Here is a 12,813-nt window from a genome sequence, read left to right as displayed (position 1 = left end):
TCATTAGGGTAAGGGACTGGGCCTGTCTTGTTCATTATTTTATCACCATCCTCAGAAAACCAAGCACAAAGGAAGATGCTCAATAAATATTTGTTTATTAAATGAATGAATTAATAAATGCATGCACACCTTACTCAGGTCTGCTTTTGCTGAACCCTCCTGTCTACTTCTCCCTTTGATCTAGATAGAGATGATGGTTGCCAGCAGAAACCAGTTAACTAAATCTTAGTTCCATCTAAAAATAAGTAACCCAGGGTGGGGACAGCTCCAGGTGTAGCCCCAGGCATACTTGGACTTTGTGTCAGAATATTTTTTTACTTATCCCATTAGGAAGCTTTTCCATTTACTTCTAAATTTGCAGCTATTTTGAATGGTTGAGATGACTGAATGTATTATCTTTCCTGCATAAGGAAGGCAGTGAAGCCTAGAGCTTAGAGGTGAAACAGCCCCTTCATCCAATTGAATTTCTTAACAACCAGCTGTGTAATCTTATTATACATCTAAAGCTTCAGTCTCCTTGACTGTTCAATGAGATTAATCATAAAAATACCTCAGGGTAATTGTAAAGATTGAAATAATACATATAAACGCTTACCCAATGCCTGGCACATATTAGTAACTATTAACTTTTTAAAGTTATTCCTGTAAGTATTTTATAGGAATAAATAATCAAAATATGCTAATGATGAATTACTAAAATGTGAACTATTGAAACACTTCTTGGCAAAACCAGTGCAGTGACCTTGAAAATTTATTGTTCAAACTCCCGATATGGGGAACATAATTGACTGAAAGCCCTGCTGCTTCCGCTCTAGATCCACCACTGCTTCGCACCAAGACCAAGCTTCCTCTGGGCTGCTCCCAGCTAGTGATGAGGAGTTATGGTTAGGGTTAGGGCCTAATGCAGGCCTATTTCTGCAAAGCATGGGACTTCTTTAACAGGTGACTTTGGCTCAAGGACTCCCCATCTGCCTACTGGACACTTCCATAAAACTGTGTTGCAGCCTGAGACTCTTCCTACCCAATCTTCCTTGCTTCCCTCTCCCCTTGACAGTGAGTGGTGAGACCTACACCGAAGTCTGAGGCTCTCCCTGCCTTCTGCAGCTTCCTCTCACATTTCTTTTACTGGTATTTCCTCCAGGAAACCTCATGCTTGTCTTGGTGCCTACTTCTTGGAGGATCTGACTTAACACAAACAACTGTAATTGATGTTAGGGAGTAACAGTCTATATCTTAGAGCACAGATTTGATATTTTCTTCATCAGGTATGAAGTTAAAAGTTATTATAAGTTTAACATGATCTTTATGTTACTGCAGTTCCTGAGAACTAGAATTTGGTGTTACCTTAAATTCTCTAGGATAAGTATTAGCCACCATTTCCTCAGAGAAATCTACTAACATTTAGGACTTTACATGCTAACCTGCAGATTGTGTTTTAAGATTGTTCTTATTTAGGACAGCCCTCCAAAGTTCCAGGTCTTTAAAGTGATACAGTAATTTTAGTCTTTAACATTCATGAACCAATAATTTCTCACCCTACCCCCCAAAAAAATTTATTGATAGCTCTCCAGTGTTCATCTGTTTTTATAGTCTTCTCCTGATTTCTTTGGTTTTGCTATTAGTCCTGCCAAATCCTCACTCGATTATTATTTTTGTGACAGACCAGGTCCAGGGAACAGTCACCATCCGGAACATCAGTGCCCTGACTTCAGGTTTGTACCAGTGTGTGGCTTCTAACGCTATTGGAACCAGCACCTGTCTTCTGGATCTCCAGGTTATTTCACGTAAGCATATGGAATTCTGATGTCAACCCTGGATCTGAAACTCTAAGATCTTTGTTATACCAGAAAATGAAGAGTTCTGAATTGTCTTAAGGTTATCTGAAGATTAAATAGAAATTGTTTTGGTTTTAATTATTATTGAAAATAGTTTATAAATGTTTTAGTATACTTTCCAGCCTCAGCAATATATGATAATCTTTATGACAAAATATCTTTCTCCTCAGGATCAATAAAATTGAACAATTTCTTATTGTATAATGCTATATACATTATGAAAATGGTAATAATCTTATGGGTATAGCAAGACCTTCTTGTGTTTTTTCCTAATTTTTTATATCTGCATAATTTTTGAGTGTGTAGGTTGTAAATGGCAGTGTAGAAAACTTCTCTTTAGTTAAGAATTCTGGGATATTTGAATTCCAGTTGCAAAAGGGAGTGATCTGGCTGGGTTGAAGTAGAATATCCCCTAGTTTCCAGCATTCATGTAGGGTAGATCAGGCAAGTTAGATTGGTGCTGTCTGTTACCTAATGTAGGTATTGTTCTCCTAAAATGTGCAAGTTATTTAATTGTTTATTCATTCAAAATATGTTCAGAGCCTACTATGTGTTAGTCCTAGCCACTGACAATATAGAAAGTTAATTGAGGTTTAACTTTATATAGATGAAAGATTTTAGACAGTTTTATACATTTTAAGCAGATTATTTAGTAAGCTTATGTGCTTATTACAGTTGCATGGGTATATGCTATTTCTCTCTTTCTCTTTTCTTGAAATATACCTTAAATATATTTTGCAGCCCAGCCCAGGAACATTGGACTCATAGCTGGAGCCATTGGCACTGGTGCAGTTATTATCATTTTTTGCATTGCACTAATTTTGGGGGCATTCTTTTATTGGAGAAGCAAAAATAAAGAGGAGGAAGAAGAAGAAATTCCTAATGAAATAAGGTTTGTGTGTCAGATTTTAAAAATTTGTCCTGCATAGCCATTGTGTATTTCTATTCATTTTTGGCAGTTAAGATATATCTGCTAATCATAAAGCTCTAATGGCCAAGACTATTAAAGTGGCCACATGATATTTTCTTGTATATCACTTTTCTTCATGGTACCACACAGCTTTATTCACTGAATCATGAAGGAGGGGACGGTCCAGCATGTGCCCAACTAGGGGGATACAAATGAAGAATTCCCCTTCTCTTCCATATCTCCAGGATAGGCAGGGTTAGGTGGCTGCCACAATGGGAAAGGTAGTGTCTAAAGCATGCGTTTAGTATTGACATTTATAATAGATGTGAACATAAAGCAAGAAGGAACGTCATAAGAGCATACCAGTGCCTGTACACAGTCAGGCCACAGCACTATGGCTCAGAAAGGTAATTTGGCTCAGAAAGGTAGTTCAGACAAGAATAGGAACATTTTAAGAAAACAATGCCAACGTGATCTTTAAAGAAAAGTGACCTAGTCATACTGGGGAGATTTGAGGGTTCAGGCTCAGTCTCAGATTTCATCATGGCATACCTGTATTGAAAATGCTGTAATGACTCCAGTCTCCAAAGTGAGACATACCACAGCCTTACAGGATCTGATTCTTGCCTGCGTATCTTCTCTCTCACCACTCTCAGCATACTTTGCCTTCCAGTCTGTCCTGCATTTTCCCATTGCTCAGAGCTTTTACTCAAGCCTCTGCTCTCTTCCTGGACCATGCTTCTCATTTGATCCATCTCTTTACTAAATTCCTTAATCTGATTCTGGATTAGGCCAGGCATCACCTCCTCACATAAGTTGTCTTTAGCACCTTGCCCAACCTTTCAGACTTGTGAACATTCTTTACTGATTACTACCCTCCGTGACTAGAGGTTTCTTAGGTGTAGGATTTGTGTCTTTTTCACATGAAACATATTGTAAAGTGTACTCAATAAATGTTAAATGAATTGGTTGACATCTTAAATTAAATGACTTCTTTTAGCCTGTTGTAATTCTTAAGGGTTTGGGCCATATGCAGGGATAGAGTCTTCCCCAGGATAAGATTACTGAGGAGAACCTCTCATCAGCACCCCACAGTGATTTCTCAGTCTCCATAGGGCAGTACAGTCAGGCCAACTCTGATTATTTCTGGAAGTTCTGCATACCTATAGTTTGATTTCCCAGCTATTTTATGGCACCTACTTTGGTAGATTTCTTCATGGACTAATTTCCTACTTATAGTAAATATTTATGAGTGAATAAATATATATTTACTATATATATGAATATTTACTATAAATATAAAGCAAGATACTATATATTTACTATAAATATATATAAATAAAGATTTATATATTTATGATATATAAACATATTTATGTGAATTTTATTTACATACATATTTAAAAGTTGTATTGGAAGAGACATTCTCTGAGAGATCTGAGATTTCCTTTTCTACTGTTGGAGACTGAGAAGCTGAGGAGAGATTTTCTTGACCATTATCTCAAAGGGAATGGATGCCAAAGCTGAGGCCATCCAGGGTTGGCATGCCTGCTTTCATGAGAGACTAGTCCTGGATTTGTTTTTTGGATGTATAAGCCTTAACATGAAAAGAAAGATTCCAGGGTAGGAGGATAGGATTAACTTGAAGTAAATCCTAATGACAACTTTATTTTGTTCCTTTCAGAGAGGATGATCTTCCACCCAAGTGTTCTTCTGCCAAAGCATTTCACACTGAGATTTCCTCCTCAGACAACAACACACTAACCTCTTCCAATACCTACAACAGTCGATACTGGAGCAACAATCCAAAAGTTCACAGAAACACAGAGTCAGTCAACCACTTCAGTGACTTGGGCCAGTCTTTCTCCCTCCGCTCAGGCAATGCCAGCATACCGTCCATTTATGCTAATGGGAGCCATCTGGTCCCGGCTCAACATAAGACTCTGGTAGTGACAGCTAACAGAGGGTCATCACCACAGGTGATGTCCAGGAGCAATGGCTCAGTCAGTAGGAAGCCTCGGCCTCCACACACTCATTCCTACACCATCAGCCATGCAACGCTGGAGCGAATTGGTGCAGTACCTGTCATGGTACCAGCCCAGAGTCGGGCTGGGTCCTTGGTATAGGACATGAGGAAATGTTGTGTTCAGAAATGCATAAATGGAATGCCCTCATACAAGGGGGAGGGTGGGGTGGGGGAGTGCTGGAAAGGAAACACTTCCTTATAATGAGTAAAATGCACAAAGAAGAAGGCAGTGCTGTTACTTAGCCACTAAGATGTGTAAAATGGACTGGAATGCTCTATCCTGAAGACTTGCTTCCCCACCAAAGATGTCCTGGGATTCTGCTGGATCTCAAAGATGTGCCAAGCCAAGGAAAAAGATACAAGAGCAAAATAGCACTTAAAATCCAAACTGCTGCCCAGATGGGTTTGTTCTTCACGCCTAACTTAATAATTTTTAAGAGACTAAAGTGCCAGATGGAGTTTAAATATTGAAATTATTTTAAAAGGTATGTGTCTTTAAGAAAATAATGAGCAACCCTGTGATATGTTCTGTCTCTCCCAATTCCCTCGTTATGTAGAGGGCTTAATGGTATAAATGTTTAATATTGGTCCCAAGAGGGCTGACTCTTCTGTCATATAATCAAAACTTTTTACATGAGCAAAATTCAGTAAGAAATGGGGGAAAACAAAGGAAACGTCTTTGAGAAGCCCCTTCATATTTATTTATTTATGTCTTCCTGAACCATGAATTTCATATTTGGAATATTGCTATATTGACAGATTCTTGCCTGTCTATGTTATTCTAGGATCTGTTACAGGTCCATGGCAATTACTGTTTATTTTTTCCTGGAAAAATATTTTTTTATAGAAGTTTTTTTTTTTTAAATACATGAGAGGCATGGGACTAAGAAAGAAAAGACTATAATACCTTGTTCAATGGTTGTATTTAGTGAGCTCATAGAGGTCCATCATATCATGAACGAGCTAGGTTGTGTGGGCATAAAGGTAGGGCTAAGGGGTTGTAGCCTTGCTGGGCAGCCTCTCAGAGCAAGGTTGTTCAGATCTCCCTTGCTGTTACAGTAGGTTAATATTAATGAGGACAGCACCTGATGCCTTTTGTACTGAGATAGATAACTTTCTTTTTATTTGACAAGTAGAGTTTAACTTACTTGTCAGGGAGGGCAGAAGTTGTTTTTTTGTTTTGTTTTTCAAAATAATTCTTTTTGCAAAAGAGGTAAGACTGAGACAAAAGGTGTATCTTCTGGTGTGCTCCTGGAAGTGTCTATCCTACATTTGTGTCAGCTCAGGTTTGCAGTGTTGCCCAGATGCGTTTTACACCACTGTAAAGAGATTCCTTTTGTGGTTACTACCTGGCTTGGCTGGCCTTGCGGTTCACCAGATTAATTTACAAACTCTCCCACTTTATTTTGTGCTAGTAGATCTGGCCATACTTGTACTAGTGACTGTCTTGCGTTAACCACACTTTAAGCAACTCACAAATTTCTTCCCAGATTTGTTTCCTAGATTATTTATATACTCATCCCATGTCTCAGTAAGAGTGTCTTTTCTTTCTGGGATGTGTTCTCTCACTCCCTCTTACCACCATGCTTTTTGCCCTCTTCTCCTGCAAGGGTAGTCTTCACAGGGAGTGGCTTCCTGACTTTTTTTTTTAGTTATTTTAATGAATGGAAACCAACAGCTGCTGCAAACACTGTTTTTCCAAAAGGCTACACTCAGAACCTAACCATTGCCAACCATTTCAGTATTGATAAAAAGCTGAATTTACTTTAGCATTACTTATTTTTTTCCATTTGATTATTCTTTGTAAAAATTTAAATAAATGAATGTCTATACTTTTTATAAAGAAAAGTGAAAATACCATGACACTGAAAAGATGATGCTATCGGATGCTGTTTAGAAAGCATTTATCTTGCATTTCTTTATTCTTTCTAATTATCTAAAATTCAATAAAATTTTATTCATATAAAATAAGTTGTCATTAATTATCAATACTAATGAGTATGTCATTTTAAAACTTAGTATTCTCTTTAATGTTATAAGCTTTTCTCCATCCTGTTAGATAATATTTATAATCATTTTAATAGGCATATGGTATTCCAAAAATGACATAACCTTTCTCTTATTATTAAAAATTTAGTTTGATTCCAATTCTTACCCATATGACTGAAGATTAATGACCCTTTTCATACATTGAGCTGTTTTCCCATTTCCTAGAATGAAAGTTCATGAAGACAGTCTCTATGCTTGCCTTTTTCACCACTGAATCTCCGTCACCTACCACAGTGCCTCCTGTGGGTGTTGAGTAGATAAATGCTGACTTCTGAAATGAAATTGCTAAGTCAAGTTATGAGCATGATTGTAGCTCTTGATGTGTACTGGATCATTTCTTTGTTTTGACTTTTTATTTTGAGATAATGATACTTTTACATGCAGTTGTAAGAAATAATAGAGATCTCATATACCTTTTACCTTTTTCTCCCAATGGTAACATCTTGCATAATTTTTGAACAGTATCACAAGTTGACATGGATATAATCTATCAGCCATACTCAGATTTCATCACTTGTACATGCACTCATGTGTATGTGCATATTTAGTTATATACAGGTTTATCAAATGTGTAGATTTTTAAAAAAACTTTTATTAGTTTTTATTTAAAAAGTAATACAGAATACTGAAAAAAGATTTAAAAATCAACAAGTAATACTCCCACCTACAGAATGCCACTCTTAACATTTTTTAGTATTTACATTCATTTATTTACAAACAGATTTTTTTGTGTTTATTGGGGCATATTTTGCATACAGTGAAATTCACCATTTTAAGGTGATGTGTGTATGATGTATGATGAATGTAACAACCACTACAATCAAGATACAGAGTATTTCCATCACCCTCAAAAATCCCCTCCTTACCTTTGTAATTAAACCACTCTCCCCAACTGCTCTTTAGCAATCACTGGTCTGATTTCTGTTCCTAGGGTTTCAGCTTTCAGTAATGTCATGTACATTTCATGTGACCAACACCACAGTCAGGATACAGGATTCCTTATGCTACCCTTTCATAGTCATAGCCACCACCCTTCTTCCCAAGTCCCTAATTTGTACCAATCACTGTCTGTTCTTCATGTCTGTAATTTTGTTATTTGGAGAATGCTGTATAAGTGGAATGCAGTATGAGGACTGGCTTTTGCTGTTTTAAAATTTTTTGCTCAGAATAATTTCTTTGAGATCCATTCAACTTGTAGCATGTATCAATAATCCATTCCATTTTGTTGCTCAGTGGTTTCCCATGGTATAGAAGAGGTAGCACAGTTTATTTTACCCATTGGAGGATATGAAGGATATTTGTATTCTTTCTAGTGTTTGGCTATTAGGAATAAATCTGCTATAAACATGTGCATAGGTTTGTGTGTGAACGTTAAGTTTTCATTTTTTGGGGTAAATGTCCAGGAGTGCAGTTTCTGGGTTGCATGTGGTAAGTACATGTTTAGTTTTGAAATAAAATGACATAATCTTTTCTCGGGTGGCCATATATAATTTTACATTTCTTTCAGCCGTCTGAGTGACCCGGTTTCCCTGAATCCTTGACAGCATTTGATATTATCAAAATTTTACATGTAGCCACCATTTTGATAGGTATGTAGTGATATCGTATCTTATGGTGGTTTTGAAAAATTTTGTTAAATTATTATTGGTACATAATAGTTATATATGTTTATGGGGTACATGTGATATTTTGATATGAGCGCACAATGTATGATAATCAAATCAGGGTAATTGGGGTATCTCCGTCACCTCAAGCATTTATTATTTCTTTGTGTTAAGAACATTCCAGTTCTACTCTTTTAGTTATTTAAAAAGATAACAGTAATTTATTGTTGACTATAGACAACCTGTTATGCTATCAAATACTAGATCTTATTCATTCTAACTATATTTTTGCATCTAAACCATTCCCACTTCCCCCTACTACCTGCCATCCTTCCCAGCCTCTGATCATCATCATTGTGCTTTCTATCTTTATGAGAACAATTGTTTTAATTTTTCACTCATTTTGACTCCTATGAGTGAGAACATGTGAAATTTGTGATAATGATTTAAATTCACACTTTCTTGATGGCTAAGCACATCTTTTCATGTGCTTGTTTGTCATCTCTACATCCTTTTCAACAAATACCTGCTTATGTCTTTTGCCCATTTTCTAGAATTTTTTTTTTTTTTTTACTCTTGAGTTTTGAGAGGTTTTTACATATTCTAGATACAGGTCCTTTATCGAATATATTGTTTGCAAATATTTTCTCCCAGTTTGTAGTCTGTCTTTTCATTCTCTTCAGTCTTTCATAAAGCAAAAGTTTTAAATTTTGATGAGGTACAATTTAATTTTTCCTTTTGTGGATTTGTACATCTGATGTCAAGTCTGAACTTTTTTCCTAGATCTGCCTGGGTTCTGAAGATTTTCTCCTATTTTTTTTTCCATAAAAAGTTTAGAGTTTTATTTAATTCTGTGATTCATTTTTAGTTAATTTCTAAAATAATAAAGTTTAGGTTGAGGTTCATATTTTTGTCTATGGATGTCCAGTTGCTCCAGTAACATTTGTTGAAGGCTGTCCTTCCTTCAGTGAATTGCTTTTGCACCTTTGTAAAAAATCACTTAGGCATATTTGTGTGAATCTGTTTCAGACTCCTCTAGCTGTTACATTGATTTCTGTGTGTGTGTGTGTGTGTGTGTGTGTGTGTGTGTGTCAGTCCCTCCACCAATACTATGCTGATAACTGTAGCAATTTAGTAAGCCTTAACATCTGGTGGAGCGGTTTCTCCCACTTGGTTCTTTTTTTTTTCCAAGTTACAGGAATTATTCTAGATCCTATGCCTTTATACATTTTAGAAATAAAGTGGTCTCTGTCTACAAAACACCTTGCCATTTTCATATGAATTACATTGAAGCCTGTGGAATCCATTTTGGGAAGAACTGACATCTTTACTATGTTGAGTTTTCTTAGCCATGAACACAATGTCTCTTCATTCATTTAAGTCTTCTTTAATTTTATTTCATTAGCATTTTATAACTTTTACAATACAGATATGATACATGTTTTATTGGACTTATACTTAAGTATTTAATTTTTTGAAACAATTGTAAATGATTCTGTTTTTTAAATGTTGGTTTTAATGATTGGATTAAATGATTTGATTCTATGTGGTTGATTTTGTATTTTGCAACCTTGCTTATTTATTTATTCTGAGATTTTTTAAAAAACATCTTTACAGATTACTTCGGATTTTCTACATACAATATCATGTCATCTGAAAATAGGTGTAGTTTTATTTCTTCCTCTTCAAACTGTGTGCCTTTTGTTTCGTTTTCTTACCATCTTGCAATGACCAGAACTTAACAGTGCTATGCCAAATAAAAGTGGTGTTCCCTTTTTCCAGTCTCAGGGGGAAAGCATTCATTCTTTTACCACTAAATATGATGTTAGGTATAGGTTTTGGTAGATGTTTTTTATCAGTTGAGGAAGTTTCACTCTATTGGTTTTCTGAGAGTTTTAGTCATGAATGGGTGCTGAATTTTGTTAAATATTTTTTCTGCATTTATTTACATAATTATTTTTTTTCTCTGGTGTGTTGATGTGCTGGGTTACATTGTTTGATGTTTGAATGTTGAAGCAGCCTGGCATACCTGGAATAAATCCCATTTGCTCATGATGTATAATTCTTTTTAAACATTGCTGGACTTGATTTGTTAAAATTTTGATGAGAATTTGTGTGTGTGTGTTTATGGAATTCTCTAGTGAAATCTGTGCCTGGAGATTTCTATTTCAGGTTTTAAATGACTAATACCATTTATTTAGTGGTTATAGGACTATTAAGGTTGACTATTTCATCTAGTTTGTGGTTTGTGATTTTTTTTTCTAGGCTGTCAATTTTGTGAGCATAAAATTGTTTGTATTATTTCCTTATTGTCTTTTTAATCAGAGCATGATTTGTTTTTCTCCCTCAGTTTCTCATTATCCATTTTGTTTTTCTTGCCTTCTTGTGGGTTACTTGAATAACTTGTAGGATTCCATCTTTATTTATTTATAGTGTTTTTCATATATTGCTTTGTGTATATACATATGTATTTTTAGTGTTTGTTCTAGGTATTAAAACATGGACACACAATATATCCCAGTCTACATCTGTATCAATGTTTTACCGCTTTGACTTGTGGAAACTTAATTGCATTTACATCCCTTTTCTTTCTCTATTTTAAATATCTTTTTCTTTAGCATAAGATGTTGTATAATTTTTGTTTTAATGATCAGGTATGATTTTTAAAACTGATGAGAAGTCCAGTGTATGCATCTATACATCTGGGTTTATTTTGTTCTTCCTTCTTCCTGATTGTCTGAGATTTCTTTTTCTGTCATTTCCTTTGAAGAAAACACTTCAGCCAATCTTTAAAAATAGATGTACTGGCAACAAATTCTATTAGTTTTTCTTTGTCTGAGAATGTCTCTGTTTCCCCTTCATCCCTCACTGGATATCGTAATCATGGTTGACAATTCTTTTCTTTCAGCAGTTGAAAAAATTGGGAAGTGTTCAGCCATTATCTTTTTAAAATACTCTCTTTCTCATATCTTTCCTCAGACTCCGATGATGGATCTTTTGTTATTATCCCCGTTTATTTTTTTCAGACTATTGTATCTCTGTTGTTCAGATTGTGTAAATTCTATTGAGCTGACTTCAAATTTACTGATTCTCTCCTCTGTCATTTCCATTCTACTGTTGAACCCAGGCAATAAGGTTTTATTTCAGTTACTGGACTTCTTAGTTTGATGACATTCCTTTTTAAAACAAAATGTAATTATTAGTTTAAATTATACTGAGATATAATTTACATACAATAAAGTTAATTCATATAAATTATACATTTCAGTAGTTTTTGGTATGTATGCAGAGTTGTAGAAGCACCACCACAATCTAGTATTTGAACATTTTCAATACCCCAAAAAGAAAGCTGTACCCACTGACAGGCAGTCCTCATTCCATGCCACCTTTAGTCTCAGAAACTACTAACCTACTTTCTGTCTCTGTAGATTTGCCTATTCTGGACATACCTTATAAATTGTATCATATAATACGTGAGGTTTTGTTTTTATGTGTGTGTGTGGCTCATTTCACTTAGCATAATGTTTTTACATTTATCCATATATGGTAGCATGTATTACTTCATTTCTATTTCTTTACTGACATCTTGTAAATTTTCTGTTTGTTTTAAGAGAATTTATAATTGAAGCACTTGATGGCTGCATTAAATATCTTGTCAGATACTTTCAGCATCTGATTTATCTTGATGTTGGCATGGATGGATTGTCCTTTCTCACTCAAGTTGTGATTTTTCTAGTTCTTGGGGTGATGAGTTGACTGTTTTCTGTTTGACACTTTGGATATTATGGGACTCTGGATCTGTGTATGTTGAGTCTACCATTGGGTCTCACTGACAGTGGAAAATTTATATTGCCTCAGTGCAGATGAACAGGGTAGAAGGATGGCTCCTCCTTTGGCTCTGCTTATACCTTCTTGGTGAAAGTGGGGCATCAAGTTGCACCACATTGTTGCTCCTAAGAGGAAATATAAACTGGGCCTTGGTGACACCACGCCACTTGTTGCCATAGGGTAGGGGTAGAAACTCACTGTCCTGCTTCCCTGCCGACACCAGTGGAGCAGGGGAGGGAAGTGGAGTGTCCCTTCATTTGGGCTTATTGATGGTAGGTGGAGGGTAGAGGCTTATCTCCCCATTGGCAGAAACCAGAGGAAGGAGGAAACAGTGTCACCTGCCCTGCCTTACACCACCTCTTTCCACTTTGTTAATGCTAAGTGCAAGTAGTGGCTCAGCTCCCCACGGGGAGAATCCCAACTTCCTCAGGAAGTCTGCTGCCTTTCTACAATTTAGGGTCTTCCCATGCTTGCTTGTTGTGTTATGTCAATTTTGTGTTAATTTTAAGAGGCTAGACCATCTTAAAATGGAGTTTGTGGTGGGCCTATCCCATCTTGGCT

The 12,813-nt window shown here is 36.0% G+C and overlaps 1 protein-coding gene across 8 annotated transcripts in view; it reads left to right on the top strand.

Annotated features, from left to right (window-relative positions):
* Nucleotides 1-6,811, top strand: part of IGSF11 (immunoglobulin superfamily member 11) — a 210,082-nt gene extending 203,271 nt beyond the window's left edge. For 4 of the 8 annotated variants that reach the window (XM_023210923.2, XM_023210915.2, XM_023210942.2 and 1 more), the window contains 3 exons: nt 1,662-1,784; nt 2,577-2,727; nt 4,430-6,811. In XM_023210923.2, the coding sequence (XP_023066691.1) occupies nt 1,662-1,784; nt 2,577-2,727; nt 4,430-4,871 (716 nt within the window). In that variant the 3' untranslated portion in view covers nt 4,872-6,811. The remainder of the gene's footprint in view (nt 1-1,661; nt 1,785-2,576; nt 2,728-4,429) is intronic. The other 4 variants (XM_023210932.2, XM_023210953.2, XM_023210975.1 and 1 more) reach the window with 3 other exon arrangements.
* Nucleotides 6,812-12,813: the final 6,002 nt, after the last annotated feature.

This window comes from Piliocolobus tephrosceles, chromosome 2 (genome assembly GCF_002776525.5).
Source record: "Piliocolobus tephrosceles isolate RC106 chromosome 2, ASM277652v3, whole genome shotgun sequence".
NCBI lineage: Eukaryota > Metazoa > Chordata > Mammalia > Primates > Cercopithecidae > Piliocolobus > Piliocolobus tephrosceles.
Note: the sequence above shows the minus strand (reverse complement) of the source record. Positions and strands in the feature narration are given on the sequence as shown.